The following is a 24,402-nucleotide window of genomic DNA, read 5'->3' on the forward strand; positions in this document are numbered from 1 at the left end:
TCATTTCGTATTAATCTTATCCCGGGTGCTACAAGTAAATCATTGCTTAAGAAGGAAAATAATTGATTACCATGAGACCAAATTTGAAATTAGTTGAGAATAACTGAATAAATTAATGCTGATTGATAATTAATTAATTAATTAATTTTTTTAGAATTGATTTTTTTTTCTTTTTCTTTTTCTTAGAAAAAACAAAAGAAAAGAATTTGCTGGTGGCCAGGGTGAAGGGCCGATAAGTTCGGATAACCCTATGAAGGTTAGGGGTCTGGTTAAAATCGGGGTTAGCGTAGTATTCCAGCTACGAAGCAGCTCCAACCCTGTCAAGGAAAACCTTATCCCTAAACTTTCAGAGACGCACTCGGGCCTGTCCCTCGTCTTCCCAATCGACACCAAGGTGCGTTTTTTAAGCTAATTCTCTAACCCTTCTCGTGGGTTTCTCCTCCTTATGCTTACTACCAACAGCATTTGCTTTATCCTGTGTGTGAATTAATTTTTATTCTTGGAATTAATTTGGTTTTGTTGGATGTCTTCTCCTTTGTATAAAAAGTGATGTTCTTCTACTTTATCTGTTATTTTGGCCTTCTGGGTATCTCTAATTTGGTTCTACAATGCGATTTATGGTCCAAAAACCTTAGCTTTTATTTATTTAATTAGCGAAGAAGATGGATATTCGCTGTTTTTTCCTTTCGATGCTAAAGAAATAAGATGGGAGTGTCTTTTTTCTGACTCCCTGTAGTGGTAAAATCGCTGAAAATTCATTGAGACTGAAGGTATTGTATTTTAGAGAATTTGGAATTTTGATGCTACTGGGAGAGTGTATGAAGTGGGATTTTTGGCTGTCGTTTTTATATGTTAATCAAGTTTAGAACAAGAGAGGATTCATACGGTTAATGAATCATATTTGTTCCCAAAATGTTATTAGCCTTTTTCAAGTGTTTGGGACATGATTTGGTTTGTCATCCTATCTTGTTGAAGGTGGGATATGATTTGAGTTCTCTGCTCAAGAGACGTTAGCTAAGCTGACTTGCATCTTATTCTCTAAGGGGTTTTTGGGATAATAGAACATGCCTATCCTATAAAGGGGATCCACTGTGCTCTTTTCCAGGTCTTTAGCATGGCTCCTTAGCCTTCATGGGTGGGACTGCGGTGGTCTTTGTTTGATCCTGTGTAAAGGAAAAGTTAGGAAGGATAACCGTATTACTATGAAAATATGTTCCAAAGTGATATTTGATTTACTGAAAGCCTCACATTGAGAATATATGAAGTTATGAAGGATAATCATACTCCTCCGGAAATATGTTTCAACTCTGCTCTAAAGTAAACCTCACATTGGATGGCTTAGTTGTAATCTTAAACATAACATCCACTTTTGGTCCTACATAAAATGTTATTTTGGAGTTAGTTTGTGCCTTGACTGCTAAAAGCTTGATATGGTGTCTGGGTGTAAGGCAAAAGATATTGAAACCTTTCTGTTTGAACATTTTAGATTTAATTCGGCATTGTATTTTTTAAAAATAAAAAAGGTCTATATTTGGACGCAAAATGCTTCCAGTCTGCTATCTATAGCATTTCAAGTAATTTTGCAGGAAGTAAGGGACTTGCTTCAAGTTCTAGTAATGATCATAACTTCCTTTCTGGTGTCAGCTCCTTAATAGCATGAAAGTATGACTACTCTGATCTTGATTTCTATTGGCTTTAATCAAATAAGTAGATGAATTACACGACGGAAGAGATGCTTAGTTTAATGAGTAAATGCGAGTAATGCATCTGACCTCATTATTATAAATGTTTTTCACTAAAACATTTTCTCAAATTGTAGAAGTATGGGTATCCGAGCCCTAAATGGTAGTGAGCGCTTGAGAACGATTTGGACACCTGAAATGGATGGATATTTCATTTACCTCATGTTAGAGCAGGTTGGCAAAGGAAATAGATTTGATGATCATTTATTCAGCAAACGAGCATGGAAGCATATGACCTCACTGTTCAATGCAAAATTCAAATTTCATTATGAAAAGGATGTTCTGAAAAATCGGCACAAAACACTGAGGAATCTGTACAAGATTGTTAAGAATCTCCTTGACCAGAAGGGTTTTAGCTGGGATGAAAAGCGTCAAATGGTTACTGCTGATAATAATGTCTGGGATGATTATATCAAGGTGCAATATTCTACTTGTTTGACATATTTCTCTTGTGCTTATTATGTATTTCTGGAGTCTTTACAGTATATACTTACAGGTACATCCAGATGCACGTTCATACAGAATCAAAAGCATCCCATGCTATAGTCATCTGTGCACGATATATGGAAATGTAACCACTGAACAGAAAGGTGATTATTCTAGCAATGATGCTACTTTGAAAAAAAAAATCAAGATCCAGGACAGCTGATTTCTTAAGTGGTCTATAATTTGTTGCTAATCTTCTTGATGATGGATTAATCAGGTGACAATGTGCCAGAATTATCGTTACCTACAAGTGAGAATGGAACAAACTCAACCACACAGCCAACAGATGTTGGTGAAATCCTGATTGATGAATATTATGATATCTCTATATCAGAAAAAGCTGATGAAGAAGCTTTACCAAATGTAATTGGAACCACTTTGGGTAGCAGGTCCAGGACTTATTGGCAGCCACCAATGGACCATTACTTTATTGAGCTTATGCTAGAACAAGTGCGGAAAGGAAACCGGGTTGACGGTGTATTCACCAAACAGGCATGGATGGAGATGATTGCGTCATTCAATTCTGAATTTGGATTCAACTATGGCATGGATATTCTAAAGAATCGATACAAAACTCTGAGAAGGCAATATAATGTCATTAAAAATCTTCTTGACTTGGATGGTTTTGCATGGGATGATACACGCCAGATGGTGATTGCTGATGATTGTGTCTGGCAAGATTATATCAAGGTATGTGTCTGCTCTAGTAGAGCTTGTTCTGAAACATTGAACCAAGCTCATTAATCTCAGTATTTCATGGAAATGATTATTTTGTCAATGCTTGTTTATCTAGACTCCATTTCTCATGTGTTTTGAGTTACCTTATTTGTTATAAAGTTGAGTTTGAAATGAATTTCAAGTGACATTTCGATAACTTTCATCTTCAAAAATCAATATCCGACAGTTGCTTCATTTTCATTCCTGAAAAGAATGAATTTGCTTGGTCATCTTTTTACAATGGATCTGTTCAAGTACTGCTCCAAGGATGAGTTGGGAAACGAGATGAAAGAATTTCATCATCTACGGACATTATTTTAATGATGCCTTGCTTTGTTATGATGTAGGCACATACTGATGCGCGGCAATTCATGACTCGACCTGTGCCATACTATAAAAATTTGTGCGTGATATGTGATCCTAGTGCTGATGAAAAATACTGCTTTCTGGGTTTAGAGCAGCAAAACGAAGTTGAACAAATCAAGTTCCTAAAAACGTCAAATACTTCTCAATCTGCCATGTCTGTTTCCAGCGAAGACCAAGTTGATGAGGAGCAAGAATCTACACATGCAGATCAGAAGAACAAGCGTCAATTGGAGAACTGCTCAAATTCTGGTCATCTTAGAAAATTACGCCGCAAGGATGAGAGCATGGCTAGTGCTCTTCGTGAGATGGCAAGTGCAGTTTCTTCCCTATCAGATAAAAAGAAAGACGATGATAACTCAAATTCTATCCCAATAGAGAATGTGATTGAAGCAATCCAAGCGTTACCTGACATGGATGAAGACCTTGTATTGGATGCATGCGATTTCCTAGAGGACGAAAAGAAAGCAAAAACATTTCTTGCGCTCTACGTTAAGTTACGAAAAAAATGGTTATTGAGAAAACTTCGTCCACAGCAACAGGAGTAGGATTTTTGCAAGTTTTATTTAATGCTTAGTACTTTGCCAGAACTTGTTCATACACAGATTTTCTACCAGACTAGGCTGCTTGTATTCTTTATTATGGTGAATACGGATGAATACAAATAAACCACTTTTTGGATAGCGTTAAATTTCCCAAGAGTAAATTTCAATGCATTATAGCAATAGTGATATTGAGTACATTCAGATCCTACATCTAACTCGGCTCCTTCTATCAGAGGTATCAGCAGATTACATTGACTAGCAATGTGCAGTCCATTCAGATCCTACATCTAACTTGGCTCTTTCTATCAAAGGTATCATCAGCATATTCAACTCAAAACATTTATCACAGACCTCTCTGTAAAAACCTGAGAATCTGACAAGTATTTCCAATCATGAGCCATCATCAAGGATGGTGAAGAATAATAGCTCCTGGACAAAATCGCATCTCCTTGCCTTCTCCATTTGGTCCTTGTCTGATAAAGCATTTAGTTGAGAATTTCTGCGATCGAAATGCACTATTAGTTTTGCATACAGCAAGTGAAGATCTATCAGTACTAGAAAATGTTAAAATATCTTAGCAAAATCATTCTCCACACATACTGTAACAGCATCAGTGCAAAATACTGAAGGATCCAAAAAAATATCAAGACTCACATGTAAATCCAGAAAGGCAAACACTCACATTGGTCATTTATGAGTCCACTAGGAATCTTACAAAGAAACACCACAATCTGTACTTACGTATAAATTCATATCATGTTACAACCCATTGAAATGCTAGCCCTCTCTGTGCTATATTCCAAAAGACTAGTCACTATTGAGACTTTCTGCCAACAAAATTCCACCTAGTACACACACTAAACAAGACCAAGTCTTGTGACAAAACAATTTTTCGAATCACAAAGAAACATAAAAGAATAGAATAAAAATAAGCCAATTATACACGACATCAAAATTTATGTGGTTCGGCTTAACAAGCCTATATCCACAAGTGGAGACAATCGGGAGAAAATTCCACAATCAAAAGATGAAATGCAAAGAATTGTAAAGAGAAAACCACTCAAAACTCAAAGTCACGTCACACCCAAATCAATCTCCCACGGAAGAAGATTATGACAAAAGAGAAAAACTCTCTTAGTACCCCCGTGCGGCATCACAACACTACACACAAGTGTGAAAACCTAAGACGTGTGGCTCAACTCTCTCACGTTCTCTCTATGGCTTAAGTCTTTGAAGCCTTGGGGAGATCTTTGAATGAGATCATAATATAACATATTAGGACACCACACAACCTAAAAGTTTAAGCTAATGAGTTTGAACCCAATTGTGTTATAATAAGTTATTAACCACCCGTTCTTATGATATGTTTACAATGTGAAACTTGCTACACGATCTGCCTTTGGCCTTTCCACCAACTTTGGAAAGAACGGAAGCAGAACCTGAACGCATCAGGTTCTTACAAAATATCCATCTAAAATTGGATTTATCAACTGGTCCATTCCCCGTATTGTTTCTTTAAATATTTCTACTTCCCACTTGCCAAACAATCATAGCATATACGATAGTCTTGATGACAGGGGCAGTATGCTCTGCTTCCAATGGTCCACATCAAACTTCTAGACATATCCAACTTTTCTTCTTTTTCATCGTTCACTTGATAATGATCAAATATGTCATTTTAAGAGCATTATCTCAATATTTGGCATTCTATACATCTCCAACTTTTCTTCTACTTTTGACTGTTCACTGGTGATCATAATATTTATTGTTCATATTGGTTTCTCTCGCTATTGGAGCATTAGCATTCCAGTCTCTTAACCATTTGCTTCCCTATCAACTATGACACCGCTAACATGAATTATGAGAAACCTTCACTCAAAGTGTGCAGTGAATCAAACTTCCCCCCTCCCTTTGAGGTATATTCATTGGTTCACATAGCATTTAGTCTCCATACACAAGCTTTTTTCCCATTCTATTTATTTCCTTCTTGATGAATTAAATCTGTCTCTTCATAATTTCTGCGTTTCTACTCTTTCAGACCTTTTGAATCTCTATCCACTAAATTTAGTATGCTTACTTCATTACAGTTTCCCTGCCTCTCATAATCAGGTTATATATCTTCTCCAAGATGTAAACCCTATCAAATGACATTGACAACCACTTCATTCAAAAACTATTGGCAGACACCACAATTTAGAAAACAGGCATCAAAACAAAAAAGACGGTGTTACAACCCATACTCAACCATCTTGCTTGCTGCACAGATTCTAGTTTCTTAGTTGATTAAAGACACCATACAAAACAACATGAATGTATCAATCAATGAGTAGTGGCAGTCAGTTATACCTTTCTGAAATTGGCTCATCTGAGTTCTCATCCTCTATGCTTACTTCAGTGGAAGAATCAGGCTGTATACTTTCAGACTCGTCAACAGCAGGCGCATTGTAAATAAATGACAGCAGTGGATCAGGTGCCATCTTAGAGGTAGAAACCACAGAAGATGACCCAGTGGGAAAAGATCGGAAATGTCCATCCTGAAACTCCTTTCTTGAAAAAGAAAGGGTTGAATAAGACTCACCCTTACAGAGTTTTAATTTGTGCCAACTGTAATCCAAAGTCAAGGAAACCAGAGCATAATACCGACTTATCATCACATCCTATTAAAAAAATAAGGACTAGGAGAAAAGTACTAAACAAATTCTAATGAAGAAAAATGGTGAGAAAACTTGATGTGTAATAAATAAGGAAACACATGAGCAATAAATCTTGAAAGGTCATAACATGAGACTAATCTCAAAGTCAAATAAGAAAATGAAGGATATCTTAGAAATGTTTCCATGCTGTGTTGTTATGTGCCCAACCATATTCATCCCCACTCTTGTAGCACAAATCGGACATACCTACAAACAAAAGTAGTGCCAATCATAACGACTGTAATTTGTAAAGCATAATTAAAGTTCAGAAAGGCTATTAAAAACCATTGATTAACGCTCAAAACCATTACATATTAAGTCGTATCCATGCCCTGGAACTGCTAAGCAGCGAACTATCAGGTTGATTTCAAGGTAAGATTAATCCATTTGAGGTTTCTCATTTTGTGTCTGACATTCCACATCACATAAATAGAACCCCACCGAAATTATAGGCCATTGTGTACCCTGCCTCAACTCAACTATAACTTTATATAAATTTTTCCTTTCAGGATTTATAAGCAAAGACCTTCTCTGGCATGATAACATCTCTAGGTTAACCTCTCAAGAAAATCAGTATTGAGCCTCACTGTTTCTGCTTTCTTTTTAAAAAAAACTGATGTTCTTCTCTGGCACTATAACATCTCTAGGTTAATTCCTCTTACAGAAAATCAGCATAGAGGCTTACTGTCTTCTTTCTGTTATAGAAAGGCTGATATTCATATTTAGACAAAAGTCTAGGTAATCACATAATTTCAAATAGAGTAACTACAGTAGGGTAACTATAAGTCAGAACTACAGAAAGGTGGTTAAAGGGTCCATAGTAGGAATGGAATATTACATATCAGGTATAATTTAGTGACAGGAGTGCATGAGCCAACAGTGAGAACAAGTAGTCATGAGATATCTAAAAGTGCTATAGTCTAATACCTCATGCATAATGAGAAGGCGAATGCAAGTTAAAATGCTCACATGCTGGCTAGAAGTGGTTCTAGATCATTGAGTGATGATCGAAATCATGCAAAGGAAATTTATGAGATAGCTATAAGGTAACCTGTGCTTTAAGGAAGCAAAGTTGGGTAGCAGTCAACAAATAACATTCTCATAGCATGAGCTAAACAAAAATGAGAGTATCGAGGATGATCATAAACTACGTAAGGATTGAAAGCATTTGTGAGACACTTAAGGTTGCAGTAAAGGTCAACACGAAGAAACTTCGTCTAAGTTGGTTTAAATGTGTTCAATGTAGATTTTGCGTTGGCAAGTATTGGAGGCAGGCCGAAAAAAAAAAAAAAATCAGCAGAGGAAGACACCATGGCCACAAACTTCACAAAGAATTGGATAAGCCTAAACCGCAGAAACGGATTCATATACCAATCCCCCAAATGGTCGAGATATAACGCTTTAAGTTAAATACATGTAGCTAGACATGGTCTCTCAGTTAATCACTACTTCAATCCCATCAGCAAACAAATAATTGCGAAAAAGAGTAATATCGACAATTATATTATACAATATATCTGATCAACTCTCTGAAACAGCAAAAGCATGAAAAGGAAATAAACAAACCCAAAGCAAATGAAAGGTTATTAAAATAATTACATGTGATGCATTTGCTAATACTAGCAATTTACATAGCCTAATAGTAACTAGAACAACATAATCAGATAAGAATTACGTACCCCAGCATTTGCTTCTATAGGATGCTCCTCATCAATATGGCAGAACAGCCCAACCAAATCAAAATCCTCTGGACAAAATGGGCATGGATGCTCCGTTTTTAACTCATCGTCCCCTTCAAACTCATCCAAATCTATACAAAGATCTGGTTCAACACCCAACACAATCAGCCCACCATTATAAAATCCCACTCCATAAAAACCAACGACAAAAACTGAAAAAAGAAAAAGAAAGATTGAAACTTTGAGGCTAACCAGATTGAGACTCAGTAGTTGACTGGTGGTAGTTCCTTGAAGCAATAGAAACATCAAAGCTCCAAGCATCATCCTCCATTAAATTTCACTAACAAAAAATGTCGGATTTTGCAAATTACAGTGAACACCAAGCTCTTCTTAGTGCTATTTATATGGGGTTTGCTTGCTCAACCGAGTTAGACACCGGGAAGAAACAAGGGAATTTCGGATTGTGAACGTTGCTTGGATTCTTAGCGGACACGAATTCACACTAAGAAATGCCTTCAGACTCGCGCTTATTTACGGAAACTACCCTCAACTACCTTGGACCGATGATTCTGGATGGGAACCTTCTGGACTTCAATTGTCCCCAAAACTTCAGTTATATTACAGCATTACCACAGTTTAGCTCCTGAAATGCGTGTCCGTACTGGAGTTATTATCGTCTTATTAGTTTGTTTTGTCGGCTTCTGTTTTTCTCCCGGGAAATTTGTTGGAACCCCCGGGCGGCCCAGTTGAAAACCACTAGCCCAATTGGATTCCAGGACCATGAACCAATGGATTATGGGCCCAGCTGTACGGAAACGCGCAAAAGCGGCGGTTTGGTTTTCGAAGCCTTTTCGTGTCTGAGTGAACCCTCGGAATGTGAATTCCCAGAAGTTTCAATCCCTGGAAATTCATTTCCTTACTGTCAAATTCTAAATCCAGAAAAAGTCCGCAGCTTTCGAATTTCAACTCATAGGTTTGTTGAACTTCGATGGCGACGAGGAATCGTACAGCGATGTACAGAAAGCACAGAGACGCCGTGAAGAGCGTGCGAGCTCCGTTGTCTTCGTCGGCGTCCGGTTCGGGTGGTCCGGTTATCGAAATGGCTTCGCTTCTGAGTTCCAATCGGTCGTCTTATACTCCTCTTAGCACCGAAGATCCAGGTCCTTCAAGGTAGGCCTCTCGTTGTTTGTTCCTTTCTTTCTCTCTCTCTCTCTCTGTTTTGTTTTGTTTTGTTTCCTTTATTTGTTGTTTGGTTGGTGAGAAAGTGGAGGATAATAATTGTAAGGGAACGAAAGGTTGAGTCATTGAGATTTTGATTGATTCTGTTGGTGATGACAGAGGATCAACCCTACTCAATTCAGTTATATAGTTTTTCCTTTTTGATTGATTGTGAACAGCGAGCGGAATGGTTATGTTAGTGTTGGTTGATTGGAGGTTTGGAAATTTAGTTTCTTTTTCCTGTATTTTCTGAGCTGCCAAACAAAGCCTATGTGTATTTCTTGTCGTACTTGATTTGTTGGAAGGTTGCTTATTATGGAAAATTGGAGGGCGAAATATGGTTTAAGGATGTGATAAAGGGAGAATTGGTGTTTTATGATTAAATAATCCGTGCCTATGCATGTGAAATTTTCCAAATCGGGAGAGTTTAGAATGAAGTGAGTGGAAAGGGCAGGTGAGAGTAAATGCTTCCTGGTTAAATTTAAAATGACGATGATATTTGGGAATTACTTGATATTGTAGTGATTCAACAGACACTTGGACTCCATTCTCCACCTCATCTGTCCATTAAATTGTTGTGATTGACCATTTATCTCTACATATTGGTTGTTGTGGAAGGGCTCGTTATCACTTTGTTAGGATATAAAGGTTATGGGCAACTTTGGATTAGGAAGAAAGCTCATGCTCTTATCTGAGTAAAGTATGAACTTATTCAGACTTTTGCACTGATTTCATATGTATTTGATATTAGCATGTATCAGAATGCAATTGTAAGAAAGCAAATTGAACCATTTTGGCTGAGTGGGTGGCTCCTTATGGGTTGGAAGTGGCAAAGATATTCGGTGGAAAAACCGAGTCAAGGGAGAGTGGGAGCTACTATAGAGTGTCTGTGTATCTACTTAAGGATTCATACACTCACAGGTTTAATGTCTGGCTTCTGAATCTGTTTCCTTTATTCTGTGATTTGTTTTTTTGAAGTATCTTCCATTGGCCTTTTAGTTTATCGCTGTGATATACTTTACATTTGTGCACATGCACATTTAAGTCATGTTTAAATCTCAAGTTTGCCTTGTAGAAGCCATATTCAAGTTTGCAATACTCAAACTTGTGTTTTGAAAATGTATAAATCTTCCTAATTGTGGAACTCATATTCTTGGTGCAGTGGGGATGCATTTACTGTGGGCCTACCACCAGCTTGGGTGGATGATTCTGAAGAAGTGGCTGCCAATATACAACAGGCTCGGGTCAAAATGGCTGAGTTAGTCAAGGCTCATGCCAAGGCTCTAATGCCCTCATTTGGAGATGGCAAAGAAGATCAACATATGATTGAGGCTCTTACCCTAGATATTACAGGTATATTGAGGAGGTCAGAGAAGAGATTACAGAAACTTTCTGCAAGTGGGTCTGCTGAGGACTCAAACATTAGGAAAAATGTACAGGTAAGTTTTAAGGGCCAGTGTACTCTCCAAAGAAAATTTTACATGTTTTTTTTGTTAACATTGATGCCATATAATTTTAGATTTATTCTCTCTTGGGGTTTCATCATTACTTTGTTTTATATTGCAGTTAATATTGTAAAAGTTGCTGAATATTAGTTAGTATTTTATATTAATGGAACAGATAGATTTAATTTTTCCCATGTTTGACATAATATATATATATATATATATATATATATATATATATATATATATAAGAGGGAATAATGGATTGCTGCCTTAGTGCAATGCCTATGCTGTTGTAGTTCGATTTAAGTAATTTTTTTTTTTTTTACTTCATACACTCCAACATGTACACATTTTTTTAATAACGTGTGTTTCTGTCTCCAAAACATCCCACCCCATTTTTCGTCTAGGATTTTTTAATGGAAGGGACGAAGGGGGTGGGGTTTTTTAAGTGATTCCCCAAACATGTATGCAATTTTGGAACCGGTTTTTGTTTTATAGCTCCTTTGGGTCTCATGTATTATGTATACTTCCCATGTAGTCAAGTTGCCTGTCCTTTGTCATGTTTCATTAGAATTTTACTTGCAAAAGGGGAAAGAAGGATTCATGCATTTATGATATGTAGATTTATGATCACATTTTATTTTATTTTTTTTGATTTTTGGTTTTGGTTTTTTTTTTTTTTTTTTTTTTTTTTTTTTTTTTTCCAATGGAACGACTCACTTTTGAATATTCTTCTGACAGCGTTCTCTTGCAACAGACCTTCAGAACCTTTCCATGGACCTTCGGAGAAAACAGTCAACATATTTGAAACGTCTGCAGCAGCAAAAAGAGGTCTGTGTATTATATACTTGTTGGGCTGTGAATAATGTATTTTTAACTTGTATCAAGAATATGCGGTCAATCTGGCTGCTGAAACCTATTGAAATCTGTTCTCCATACTTGGCTATCATTGGGTGCTTGGTTCAAGTTCGTGCAAATTCTCTTCTTCTTTCCTTGTGATTGTGTATTGTTGGTTTTCTTTTCTAAAATTGATCTCTGATTTATTGTGACTTGATATTTGATTCACTTAATAGCTCAAGAATTAGTTGTTGCTTTTATCCTTCATGTATTATTTATTTATTTAGCTATTCATATTTTGTGCTGTAGGGATCTGATGGGGTTGATTTGGAGATGAACATGAGTGGAAACAAATCGAGATTAGAAGATGATGAATTTAATGACATAGTATGCTGTTTCCTCTTTATGGCTTACTTTCAGTAGGATGGACATGGGAAATATCTACCTCTGAAATGGGTTGTTGATAGATTAAACCATTTTTATCTCTTTGATAATATAGTTTGATGTTTGATGAACCCAGAGTATGAATGCGTATCAAATGAGAAAGCTAAAAAAGAGTGAGCAAATCACAGAGGAAAGGGACAGAGAGATCCAACAGGTAAGTGTAGGTGCTTGATCTATTGTCTGAAAAATTGACCTCTTTGTTCATTAAAATTTAAAAGAAGCTTGTCGTAGGTTGTGCAATCAGTGAACGACCTTGCTCAAATCATGAAGGACCTCTCAGTTCTTGTAATAGACCAGGTCAAAGCTACAACCTTTTATTATGTCATGGACAGACTTAACAAAACAGATTTACTAATGAAGTTCATATCTTAGCAGGGCACAATTGTTGATCGGATAGACTACAACATTCAGACTGTTGCTGTATCAGTTGAGGAGGGTTTTAAACAGCTCCAGAAGGTTCTTTCTTTCTCTCTGGCTCAAACACATAAACCAGCCATCAATTCATTCTAAAATATGGTTATTTTTTTGCTAAACTTGATATATCAATTAAATCAATGGTGTTGCTGGTGCGTAAATAGTTAGCTATTATTCGGAACAGTCATGCTTAGTGTCTTGCAATTGCAGGCAGAGAGAACACAGAAGAAAGGTGGAATGGTGAAGTGTGCAACAGTGCTTGTTATCATGTGCTTCATCATGCTAGTCCTCTTGATGCTCAAGGAGATTTTCTTAACCTAATGACAATCTTGCCCGCTAGTTAAAATGTGCAGTCGTGTTTGTTCATAACGGAGAGGGAAAAAAAAATTGAGAAATTTTTATTGGAAAATTATTGTAAATACATTGATAAGATTGTTACGAGAGGGGACTGTTTAAAATTAGGACAATTTTGCCCCACCATTTGGCCTTACCTGTTTCTAGAGGCAGGATTATAATTTTCATAAGGCCTTCGAATATGAATGCGGGGCACATGTCTCACCTTGTGAGGACATCCCTGTACCAACTTCTTCATAATGATTTTTCAAACTAGAGTAATGCTAGTGATGATTTTCGTATGGTAGCTAGTGTGAAATGAGTGAAAAGTAGTATTACTCTTTAAACTAATAGAAAGGCAAAGGCATATTGTAAGTGCATTGGGAAACAACGGACGCTTCTCTAGCTCTCCATCCTCCAATAGCTCCTCCTCCTCTTGAGGTTCCTTCTCCAACTATGGTCGTGGCAACTATGGGCGTGGACGAGATACTTTGTAACAATTTAATCTCATAGTCAACTCGCAAGCAGTCCACTATTTTTGGGTCAAGTACAGATACTGAATATCGTGTTTTAACCAATACAACTGCATAACTTGTTTGGTTACTCTACACACATTGTTGTGATAATATTGGCACCACTTACCTTTCAGCTAATCCGGCTTTTCATGCACGTACAAAGATCAAGTGGCTTATGCACTCTTGTTTCTCCTCATTAATTTTTAACCTCAACATATGTACACAAGGAACTAAGAGTCCAAATTCTACTACACATTCAGTAACAGCCGTTCAAAAAAACTTCTGCAATAAGTAATCAAAGTGGGAAGAATTTAAGTCAACATCAAACTCCAAATCTTATAAAGAAAGGAAAAAATCTTTTGCAATAAGTAATCAAAGTGAAAAGAATCCAAGTCAACATCAAACTCCAAATCTTACAAAGAAAGGATAGCTTCAAGAAGTGTTTTTGTAATGAAAATTTTACACATTTATCTATTGTCCATTTTTTATGTATTTTTTTTTTTTGTAAATTTATCATTGAATATGTATGACTCACATGTACGGATCTCACAGATTCAATGGTGGATTCACTACAAAAAAAAGCATGAATTTCTAACTATTCATTTTTAATGTGTCAGTATTAACATGTGTCGGACTTTAAAAATAAGGGTGTCATTAATTGAGATTTTTTGACGTGTCACTGTTTGCCACGTCACTAATTGGTGACGTGGCAAAAGTACCACGTCAATACTCTTTTTTGACGTGTCATGTTTTGGCACGTCCCCTTTTGTTTAGGTGTCAAAACTGCCATGTCAAAAAATTAATTGACGTGGTACTACTACCACGTCAACAATTTTTTTGGCATGGTAGTAGTGACACGTCAATAAAGTTTTTGATGTGGCACTATTGCCACATCAGTAAAAGGTGACATGTCCCTTTCTGACATGTCACATTTTTTCTAACGTGTCACACGTTATGACATGTCACTAAATAGTGATGTGTCGGGCTTTCTGACATGTCAAAAAAATTGGTCATTATTAAAATTTTATTTTTTTTGGCTCCCTCGTATATATTTTTAAAAATTTTCGAGGTTTTGCCCAAATTTCGGAGTTGACCTGATAGATAATTTACATATTTACTACAAAAGAAGTAAAGAACTATCCATCGATCCATTGTTATCAAACTATCCATCGATCCATCAAAATAACAAATTATATATATGCATCAATTATCAACGTCAATTACAAATGTACATCAAGAAAACTATCAACAAAACCAGTTTCAAGAAACAACCAAAACTATATCTAATTACATCAAAAAAACTATCACAAATATAATTACATAAACAAAACAGGAACAAAATATATAAGTTCACCAAATACAAAGGGCCAACCATTAATTTGCTCAATCCAAGTCAATAGCATCCTCATTTAATGACTTTGGCGCACTAGCTGCAAATGGTAAAACAAACAATCAGCGAGCAATATCAAGATCCTAAGTCAAACACCAAATATTTGTGTATCTCTTATGTAGAGATGGGCAAGAGACGAGCAAAAGATAGAAACTAAACATTTCTCTTCCATAATTAAGTATAGCCGTAGTTGTTGTTTAATATACGTGTAACTATGAGTCTATGATACTTATTTTAAAGGAATTGAGAGGTCTCCACCGAGAGTGTGAGAGAGACAATTTACAAACCAATTATATGTTGAGTTTCTATAAGAAGTAATCAATGATTTAAATTACCAACTATTTGAAAATTAAGAAGATAATAAGGAAAATTTGATGAGAAAGAATGGCATAAGAGTGTGCTTTAATTAAATTGGCAAAAAAATCTTTTCTTAACACAGCTTTAAAAGCATTGTCGAAATTCAATTTTTGTACACGCAATTTTCTCAAGGGATCCTCATCTCTTGATTTAATTTCTTTTCCTCGTCTTCCCTTTTTCTATATATTTTATTGAAGAGTAAATCCAAAAACTCAAGTACTCTTATATAATTATGATATGGAGTGCTTATAAACCATTGAATTTAAGAGCCTTTTATAATAAAGGTTGATCCAAAGGTTTATGAACACTGGACATTAACCAAGTTGTACAAAAATTGTTGAGTTTGTAGCATTGCTCTTGATTGAATTCTTTGTGAATTACGTACAAGGTTTGATGAAGTTTTCCTAACCTAGTTTGGACAAAAATTTTGTCCTGAGATATGTCTCCAACACCAAAAGTGGACAAATAAGGTCTAAACCATTCTGCCTTATTGAAACCTTAATCAGAAGCATTCCTTTCTCTACAATCAACAGAGAACATTATCACGTACCATAATACAAGTTATAATTCATTCCTACCACATATAAGAATTCTTGTTATTAAAATTCAGGAAGCCTAAGAGAGAGGGATGCAGGGTCCACCAGGTCCAAACAACCTAAGATACCGAATCCACCTCACAAATTAAGTAGGATAAGCCTTACAATCCCCTTTCTAAAAATTTCAATAAAATTTGAATAACTAATAAAAAGTGAATTCCAATCCTTCCCGCCACCTAGTAATTATTTAATTCTAAACCAATAGAATTTTCAGCAAAAAACCGTTTACCATGACATGTATTATCAAGAACCCCGGCCCGTTAACAAACCAATTAAATTAACGAACGTAAACCCTGGCATGCAATATCCAATAATAGGGTTTTACTAGTCTTCCAGCTGGGTTCTAGGGTTTTAGTAGAATCAAAACCCAGAAAAATAATAATAATAATAATAATCCCGTATCATTCATTAAAGAGCATGCAAGATATATACAGTTACCATATATAGAGAAAGATACGTCCACATAGAGTGATCTTAAACTAGGGTTTTTTTTAACCTCTTCTCTGTTACATTCTTGCTTGTCTCCACCTCTTAATTCTCTTCTGTCTGAAATTAATGGATACAAATACCACTAAAGAAGGGGAAGGGAAGGCCATGTTGATGACTAAAAATAAGTTTCCGTTCGGCCTTAGGGTTTTGCTGGTCGACGATGACCGGACAAGTCTCCAAGTATGGGGAAGAATGCTTCAGGCTTGTGGCTATCAAGGTATGTTTTCTCATCCTCTTCTTCTTCTTCTTCTTCTTCTTCTTCCCCCCCTGCTTTCTAAGGAAAGACTAATGGAAGACCAAAGGGATATCGATGTATTTTTTTTTTTTTTTTTGATAGACAAAAAGATATATGTATATTTTTTTTAAAAAAAAAAATTGAACTTTTACTCTGTACTAGGGTTTTAACATGGGTGTTTAAATGAATCTGGAGTTTAGGTTAATTTCTGAATGGAAAATTAATTGTATATAATTTTTTATTATTATTAAAAAGGCAAGTAAAGATATCAAGGAAGAACAAAAAGTTTTGTTAAATATCTTTTAATAAGTAACAAATTATGACTAAATTTGTTAATACAGTAGATATTTGTTGTTTAGAATGTCCTTAATTTTTTGCTTCTTATTCAGAATAGTTTATGGCCGGATAATTATAATCCAATTTGGGCAGTCTTATATATATATGACATATAGTCTTTGTAATATTTGAACTAATTAAGGACATGTAGCTGAAAAAAAATAAAAATAAAGACAAACTTGATGTGGGCTGTTAATTAGTTTATGGGGTTAAAAGTTATAATATTAATTAAATGATTAAATTTAAAGTTGTAATTTATAAGGTATTAGAGCTTTAGCCTCACTTATAAAATAAGAGTTTAAGCTAGCCTAAACCTAATTAAAAGAGTATTAAAATACTAATTAAGCGATTAAATTCATTCTTTTTGAAAAATAATTCACATGTTAATTACACTTTTATGTAAAAATATTTACAGTTACCAAATGCTTGAGAGCGGAGGATGCTTTAGTTATGCTTCGTTCCTACAGAAGCAGATTTGATATTCTTATAAGTGACCTACACATGCCTGGTATGGATGGATTTAAGCTTCTTCAAATCATTGGATTAGAGATGGCCGATTTGCCTGTTATAGGTAATTAACTTTTGTTTAATTCCCTCATAACATGTTAATTATTTTGCCTTTTACTAGCTAGCTTGGAGATTAATTATTAATGCCATTAATCCAATATTTTTTATTTTTATTTTGTTACTTAGTGATCTCATCGGATGATGACTATAACACTATTCAGAAAGGTCTTATCAATGGAGCTTGCGATTTTCTAGTGAAGCCTATCCCAATGGAAGCTCTAAAAATGGTGTGGAAATATGTGGTTTGCAAGAGAAGAATGAAGTTGGAAGAAGTGCAGAAGCAGCAGCAGCAGCAGCTATGGAATGTGGGACACTACTACGGTGATGTGCATTTGAGGCTGCCATATAGAGATCATCAACACAATATATTACCCCTAAATGAAGGTATTAAAAGATTGAAAAGGGGAACGGATGGTGATGAAGATGAATGCAAGGCCTCTGGTGATCATGATCATCTGGTTGGAGCAAAAAAATCACGGATGATTTGGACAGCGGATCTTCATCATAAGTTTGTGGCAATTGTGAATGAACTAGGCCTTAAAAGTACGTATGATCAATCCTTTCCTAACCATAAGCTTGATGATGATAATTTTTTCTTAGCTTCTTGGTTATATATATGTTCTTAATTAAGAACAATTAATTGATGATAGTTTTCAAGGAAGAACAAAATGTTTTGCGGAAAAGTTCATATAATATATATATATATATATATAGTGGTTTTCTCCTAATTAGCAGGAAGCTGGAAATAGAAATACTGGTGTTAAAAGTTTCCTAAAATGGATAATTAATTTCCTATTTGTGTTGTTGTAACTTCAAAAGAGTCTTAGTTTATGATTGTTTGAGTATTAGTGTTAGAATATTAATTTAATAAATAGTTAAATTTATTATTTCTTTCTTGTTTAAACTTTTAATGATAAGTGATTATTTAGAGTAATGCTACAAGTCCTTATTATGTCCCTATTAGGATAATATAACTCTTAAAATCATCATTAGGCTTATGATTGATCATTATTGGATTTTAATCAAATGGTGATTTTAAAAGCCAACTCATTTTTGGAGAGATACAAGAAGGATACAAGAGGAATTTGTAAAATTACTCAATTATTTAATATGCATGGTATTGATAAGGATAAGATTAGGGCATCCTTTTCACTATCAAAGCAAGCGTGTTAAGTTCAAACATTATCTCCGTTATTTATTTTTTATTTTAATTAAATATTGTTCGTATTATCTTAAGCTTGCTTTTGAGATAAGTGGTGCTGGCCGGCCCTTTCCTCCCTATATATATACATAATTATTGTCTTCTCTTGATGAAGGGGCTGTCCCCAAGAAAATTTTGGAACGCATGCAAGCAATGGGGGTCCCAAACCTTACAAGAGAAAAGGTTGCCAGCCATCTTCAGGTAATAGTTTTTTTCTGTTTAATTGGGTCATGAGATAATTCCTTCTATGAAGGACAATGATCATGGACAGTTTCCCTGGTCTCCATTGTTACAGAAATACCGTATATATCTTCAAAAACAGAAAGACGATGCCCTGCAAAAAACAGATCAACATTTGGCGCCACTCAGGCGTCCTCAAGAAATTCCTCCTCTTGGACCCCCTCCTCCACATACATTTAATCATCATGCACAGATGATGAACACATATCCAAATCATCAGCTAGATTTGTTAACACAATTCCAACGAGCTCGAACAGTGAGGAGCATCATCAGAAGCTCTCAACTTAACAATATTGTAACTACTCATGAAGAATTTCAGAATTTACCAGTGCCTGTTGAAGCCCACCATGGACAGAACAAGCCTTTGACAACAACCCAGATGGCTGATGATCAAACTCCGACGAGCGAGCAGATATGGAATGAGATCAAGGGAGCAGATCATGTGGCTGCCAAGGAAATCGATGGCTCAACATGCACCACAAAATCTGAATTGCCGGGGCTTCATGATATTGCTCCTCCTCCTCCTCCTCTTCACGATACTTCTGGAGATTTTAGTTTCTTCTTCAAAAATAATGCTCTTCGGAGATCTTCTGGAGATTGTGGGTTGCTCTTGAATGAATATACGCTTTTCCGGGATAATTCTGAAGATTATAGTTCCCTCTGGAATGAGATTTGCCCTCCTTCCCAAGGATAGTACTAGCGTCCATGTAAGTAGGAGATGGTTTTGCCCTCATTAATTGTTACTCCCAAACAATATTGTTAATTTGATCACTTCTTTTGATCTGGTTAGTGACAATGCATATATAGTATACTAGTGATCGATGTGTAATATTTTATCTATATAATTTTTAAACTTGTTCTCATAGTTTAGAAGATAACATATAAACAAATATCAAATATAACAGTCTAAAATAAAAATTAATAACATCGGCCGGCCAGTAGTGGTTCAAAACTTCAAATGAATGAGCTGGCCCAATAGTATTTTGACACACAATTTAAGGGATTACAGGAGACGCAGTTTTTGAGGCAATTCAGTGAATGGCTGCCTGGAGAAACTCCTACTGCAACTGTAAAAGAAACTAAAAGCCACAACAGGAAGGTTATATGTACAAAAGTATGTCCAACCTAATCAAGGTTGCAAGTTAGGCCAAGCTGGGATTATCAGGTTTTGTACCTGTCAAATTTTTTGATAAATGTCAGGGCATTTGGCCAAATTAAAATCGTTTGAGCTCAAACGACATCAAATAGTGTCGTTTGAATAGTAAACAACACTATTACTGATTCTCAACCGCATGTTTATTGTTGTTTAGAAAAGGACACTATTCAAACGTCACTAAATGAAAACAACACTATTCAAGCGTCACTAAAGTTTTTTTTTTTTTTTGTAGTTCTAGATGTATTAACATAGCTGAGCTGATGCTTTTTATTCTACTCTCATACATCAGCCTTGATTTTCTGCTCTTTATTCACACATTGCTTTCTAACTTTTATAACATGTTTAGGATCTGGCCTCTTGGATAGCATACAAATATGAATGGTTTTGGGGGCATTACATAGTTTTTTCAAGTTCATAAGGTCATGCCGTCATGATACATAGTTTTTTCAAGTTCATAAGGTCATGCCGTCATGACAAGATACTTGGAAACAGTACTAGCTATTGGCCTATTTGTTGAAGTCTAAACTTTATTGTAAAAGCAAGAACAGTAAGTTACAAAAATGTATAAAACAACGTTACAATTCAAACTCTCAAAAGAATTTTTCTAAAATAAAAAAGAAGAAAAAGAAAAAGAAAAGGGATGATATAATATGTCCTAGCAGATAATTAGTTTTGAGAAAAATCATATCAATAAAAAGTAATCCTATCAGCAGTAAGGCAACGATATATCCTCTTACCAGTAATCTCCACAAGAACATTTCCCATCTTTAAAATGGTGAAATCTACTAGCATCACGTACAATAATATCTCGATTTTTGATCTCCGATATGTACTTTATGGCAACATGGCAATCACTGCATACACGCAAGTTCTTCATCACCCTTATAGGCACACCTGTAGGAGTGTTCAATAAAGCAAAAGCAATTGCCAACTTTTCACTATGGTTTGCCAAGTTGTATTCTTTCTCCTCATTATCCATGTCATGCAAAACAGCTCCTGTATCAGGCACATAACCACTCAACTTCATCTCAGATATTAACTCTTTCAGATACAAACCAATCTCCACCGATTGTGGATGGGATTTATCACCCGTGTAGAACTGGTGAACTTCATTTTTCACTTCCAGCCAGCTTATACCTGGTTCCTTCTTCACCTTCCTATCTCTCATGGCTTTTCTCACCTCAGAAACATCCTGCCACCTTTTAGCAGAAGCATGAATGTTTGAAAGTAGCACATAAGGAGCTGACTCCAGAGGATAAAGCCTAATAACTTCCTCAGCAATCCTTTTTGCCATGTCTGCATTCTTGTGGATTTTGCAGGCAGATAGCAAAGTTTTCCATATGATAGCATCTGGTTTTATGGCCATTGATCTTATCATAGCCTCTGCTTCCTCCAAACAGCCAGACCGACCAAGCAGGTCAACCACACATGTATAGTGTTCTAGTCTAGGTTTCAGTCCATATTTTTTAACCATCACGTCAAAGAATTCAATCCCTTTATCTTTCAGACCAGAATGACTACAAGCATATAGCAAGTTCAGGAATGTAACATCATTCACCTCCAACTCTTCTAGCTCCATACGTTCAAACAGTCTGATGGCTTCCTCTCCTTTCCCGTGAAACCCATAAGCAACAATCATAGCAGTCCACGAAACAACATCCAGCTGTTCGCATTCCAAGAAAGCTTTCACGGAGTCTTCCAAACTCCCACATCTTGAATACATGCTAATTAATGAGGAAATCACAGCAACTACTGAACAAGCCCCAGCTTTGATTGCTTCAGCATGAATCTGTTGACCCTGTCCAAGTGTTGCCAGGTCCGAACATGCACTAATAACACTCACAAATGTAATCTTATCGGGTCCAAAACCTGCCATTTTCATCATATTATACTGCTCCAGCACTTCCTCAGAATGCCCATTTTGAGCTTTTCCCGCAATAAGCGTATTCCAAGCAACCACATTGCGAGTTGGCATCAACTTAATCACTTTCTCTCCTTCTTCTAAGCTTCCAGACTTCATATACATATGAGCCAAAGAACTCCCAACAACCAAATTTAACACAAACCCACATTTCACCACATATGCATGAATCTGCCGGCCTGCATGACAAGCTCTCAACCCTGCACACCCCCTGAGCACACTTCCCAGAGTGAACTCATCAGGCAAAAACCCCAACTCGTGCATTTCTGAAAACAAACTCAGCCCCTGTTCATTAAACTCGAATTGGGTTAACCCCATGACCATCGCATTCCATGTCGCCACATTTCTCTCAGACATTTCATCAAACACCTTCTGGGCACTCTCCAAATTTCCACCTTGCACATACCCATTAATCAAAATGTTACAAGACATTATGTTTCTTTTAGACATATTATCAAACAGTTTCACAGCCGTTTGTAAATCTCCGATTTTGGAGTACATGTTGAGGAGGTGATTGGAAACAAACTTGTCTGAGGAACACCCAGATGTAATTATCATAGAATGGAGCTGTCTTCCTACTGATACAGCCTTTGGGGGTATGCATGCCTGGACGAGATTAGAGAAGAGAGGTGGGTCTGAAAATATCTCAGATTTGAACCTCTCAAACGCTTCTTTTACGCGGCCTCTGGAGCAGAGGTTGTTGAACTCTTCTCTATATTTAGAGACAGAGTCGCTAAGTTTATAGGGGGTTTTGGCGGTGTTTGTAGAGAAAAAGTGTTTTGGGTTGTTCAGGGCACTGAGTAAGGAAGAGAAGCCGAGAGAACAGAGACAACACTTGCCCATACATTTGGTTTGCCTTCGCCCTTCTGTGAGCAGTGGAAATAATGTTGAAGAGACAACACTTCACCTATTAGAGACAGAGTCGTAAAAGTTTTGGCAGTTTTGGCGATGTCTGTGGAGAAAAATCATTTGAATGAATTTTTTCTTTTTCTTTTTTTTTTCTTTTTTTAAATTTAAAAGATTAATTGTTAAATTTATAGGCTCATATAAATTTCATGCAAATTTAATAATAAAGTTATTCATTCACTATAAAAATAATTAAAAAATAAATAAATTCTATCATTTTCTATTCGTATAAGGCATTGGGCGATGACAAATACAACACTTGCCCTAACATGTGACCTGTCACTTGTGGAAACAAAGTTGAAGGAATTAAAAAAAAAAAAAAAAAAAAAAAAGAAGTGAATTTTGTAATAAAGACACATTACAATAGTTTGGATACTAATTGGAATAAATTAATAATTCAATATGGAATTAGAATAATTTTAGATACTGATCGAAACGATTAATAGTTTGTTGTAGAATTAATTACAAATGCATTGATAATTTAGGATGATGAAATGTAATTTTCTTTACCAAAAAAAAAAAAAAAAAAAAATCTCTCAATGGTTTAGCAATTCAGTCTTGTTTTAGCTAGAGTGGCTATTATTTGTGTAATGAATAATGTCTATCGAAGAGATTCTAAATTGCATCTATGGACTACGATATTGTAATTTAAGAGCAATCGGCCCGGGTTGACTTATCAATAAATATATTTTATGTTAAAAAAATAATAATAATTCAGTCAAAAGCAAGTCAATTGTCAACATTATAAAGGATGGCCTATGATTTTAAAGACGTAGCACCTTTAAAAACTTTATTAGATATAACAAAATAAAATTTTGACCGTAAAATGAATCATCTCTATTTCATTTGACATGAAGAATATTTTCATCCAAAGTGACCTAAATTTTCTTGATGTGTATGATTTATCCTATTTTTCTCACCACCTCTTTCTCTCTGTTGAAGTTGGGAATATGTCTTACCCATAATTGAAGCTACTTTTTTTTTTTTTTTTAATCTTATTAGTAAAAACTTCATCCTTATCAAAGATTTTACCAAACCAACTCAAAGGTCATCTCAGCTTGCTTAAGAAAGGAAAAGATGGAGGCGTATAGCATTCCAAAATTATCAAGACAAACCCAAAGGACACCTACTATATGAATCCTTTTCTTTCTTTTTTTCTTTTTTCTTCTTTTTTTATCTTAGGTAATCAAAATGGATCCATATTGGCCCATGGCAAACTCAAAATGCACTAGGGAAGCCGTCTCGAAAGTTATAAAATAAATAAATTAAATATAGGGAAAGTTTACTTTTCTAAATTTTCATCACTTTTGCAAATTTTTTTCAAAGTTAAAAAACTCTCAATTTAATGTATCGAACTTTAAAAAATTTGCAATATCATCATTCCGTAAGAATTTTCCATTAAACCCTAACAATGGGTGAGAAATTTCCAAAATACCCTTTTTTTTAAAAAAAATTAATCGTAATTTAAAGATAATGTTGTAATTTTATAAAGTAGGGCTATAAGGGTCATTTTATCCTTTTGAATGTTTGATTTAACTGCAAATCCTAACGGGAGGGGTGTGATTGCAAAAAAT

At 35.5% G+C, this 24,402-nt stretch overlaps 5 protein-coding genes across 6 annotated transcripts; 3 read left to right on the top strand and 2 right to left on the bottom strand.

Annotated features, from left to right (window-relative positions):
• The first annotated feature begins 219 nt into the window (after window positions 1-219).
• Window positions 220-3,992, top strand: LOC132172959 (Myb/SANT-like DNA-binding domain protein). 2 transcript variants are annotated; one of them, XM_059584526.2, is made up of 5 exons: window positions 220-394; window positions 1,820-2,159; window positions 2,239-2,332; window positions 2,446-2,918; window positions 3,293-3,992. In XM_059584526.2, exons 2-5 carry the CDS (start codon window positions 1,824-1,826, stop codon window positions 3,854-3,856), a joined length of 1,467 nt encoding a protein of 488 aa, XP_059440509.2. In that variant the 5' UTR covers window positions 220-394; window positions 1,820-1,823; the 3' UTR covers window positions 3,857-3,992. The 2 variants fall into 2 exon arrangements, with proteins under 2 accessions (XP_059440509.2, XP_059440510.2); XM_059584527.2 differs by having other exon boundaries at window positions 1,823-2,159.
• LOC132172962 (protein DEHYDRATION-INDUCED 19 homolog 3-like) lies at window positions 3,964-8,723 on the bottom strand. The gene is made up of 5 exons (XM_059584530.2): window positions 8,478-8,723; window positions 8,226-8,368; window positions 6,675-6,753; window positions 6,200-6,458; window positions 3,964-4,352 (listed from the first exon to the last, which is right to left on the bottom strand). The coding sequence occupies exons 1-5, from the start codon at window positions 8,554-8,556 to the stop codon at window positions 4,244-4,246; spliced, it is 669 nt and encodes a 222-aa protein (XP_059440513.1). The 5' UTR covers window positions 8,557-8,723; the 3' UTR covers window positions 3,964-4,243.
• Window positions 8,724-9,044: 321 nt separating this feature from the next.
• LOC132170842 (tlg2p-like protein a) lies at window positions 9,045-13,222 on the top strand. Its single transcript, XM_059581963.2, has 8 exons — window positions 9,045-9,395; window positions 10,606-10,882; window positions 11,633-11,722; window positions 12,038-12,115; window positions 12,249-12,326; window positions 12,404-12,469; window positions 12,548-12,628; window positions 12,797-13,222. Exons 1-8 carry the CDS (start codon window positions 9,214-9,216, stop codon window positions 12,905-12,907), a joined length of 963 nt encoding a protein of 320 aa, XP_059437946.1. The 5' UTR covers window positions 9,045-9,213; the 3' UTR covers window positions 12,908-13,222.
• Window positions 13,223-16,332: 3,110 nt separating this feature from the next.
• On the top strand, window positions 16,333-20,021 carry LOC132169151 (two-component response regulator ARR14-like). The gene is made up of 5 exons (XM_059580233.2): window positions 16,333-16,483; window positions 17,253-17,408; window positions 17,531-17,947; window positions 18,721-18,806; window positions 18,901-20,021. The coding sequence occupies exons 1-5, from the start codon at window positions 16,333-16,335 to the stop codon at window positions 19,537-19,539; spliced, it is 1,449 nt and encodes a 482-aa protein (XP_059436216.2). The 3' UTR covers window positions 19,540-20,021.
• Window positions 20,022-20,626: 605 nt separating this feature from the next.
• On the bottom strand, window positions 20,627-22,841 carry LOC132171550 (pentatricopeptide (PPR) repeat protein). Its single transcript, XM_059582898.2, has one exon. It carries the CDS (start codon window positions 22,763-22,765, stop codon window positions 20,735-20,737), a length of 2,031 nt encoding a protein of 676 aa, XP_059438881.2. The 5' UTR covers window positions 22,766-22,841; the 3' UTR covers window positions 20,627-20,734.
• Between the last annotated feature and the right edge of the window lie 1,561 nt (window positions 22,842-24,402).

The sequence above is a fragment of the Corylus avellana genome, chromosome 1, assembly GCF_965113065.1.
Source record: "Corylus avellana chromosome 1, dhCorAvel1.hap1.2, whole genome shotgun sequence".
NCBI classification, from domain to species: Eukaryota; Viridiplantae; Streptophyta; class Magnoliopsida; order Fagales; family Betulaceae; genus Corylus; species Corylus avellana.

Bases quoted from the DNA above. Each gene is read 5' to 3' on its own strand.
- LOC132172959 (XM_059584526.2), top strand. From the start codon at position 1,824: ATGGGTATCCGAGCCCTAAATGGTAGTGAGCGCTTGAGAACGATTTGG. The intron at 2,160-2,238 runs GTGCAATATTCT...ATATACTTACAG, and splicing joins TCTGGGATGATTATATCAAG to GTACATCCAGATGCACGTTC. The intron at 2,919-3,292 runs GTATGTGTCTGC...GTTATGATGTAG, and splicing joins TCTGGCAAGATTATATCAAG to GCACATACTGATGCGCGGCA.
- LOC132172962 (XM_059584530.2), bottom strand. From the start codon at position 8,556: ATGGAGGATGATGCTTGGAGCTTTGATGTTTCTATTGCTTCAAGGAAC. The intron at 6,459-6,674 runs TATCCTTCATTT...CTTTGGATTACA, and splicing joins GCATGGAAACATTTCTAAGA to GTTGGCACAAATTAAAACTC. The intron at 4,353-6,199 runs GTATAACTGACT...TTTCGATCGCAG, and splicing joins GATGAGCCAATTTCAGAAAG to AAATTCTCAACTAAATGCTT.
- LOC132170842 (XM_059581963.2), top strand. From the start codon at position 9,214: ATGGCGACGAGGAATCGTACAGCGATGTACAGAAAGCACAGAGACGCC. The intron at 9,396-10,605 runs GTAGGCCTCTCG...TTCTTGGTGCAG, and splicing joins GAAGATCCAGGTCCTTCAAG to TGGGGATGCATTTACTGTGG. The intron at 12,629-12,796 runs GTTCTTTCTTTC...TTGCAATTGCAG, and splicing joins GTTTTAAACAGCTCCAGAAG to GCAGAGAGAACACAGAAGAA.
- LOC132169151 (XM_059580233.2), top strand. From the start codon at position 16,333: ATGGATACAAATACCACTAAAGAAGGGGAAGGGAAGGCCATGTTGATG. The intron at 16,484-17,252 runs GTATGTTTTCTC...AAATATTTACAG, and splicing joins TCAGGCTTGTGGCTATCAAG to TTACCAAATGCTTGAGAGCG. The intron at 17,948-18,720 runs GTACGTATGATC...CTCTTGATGAAG, and splicing joins GAATGAACTAGGCCTTAAAA to GGGCTGTCCCCAAGAAAATT.
- LOC132171550 (XM_059582898.2), bottom strand. From the start codon at position 22,765: ATGGGCAAGTGTTGTCTCTGTTCTCTCGGCTTCTCTTCCTTACTCAGT.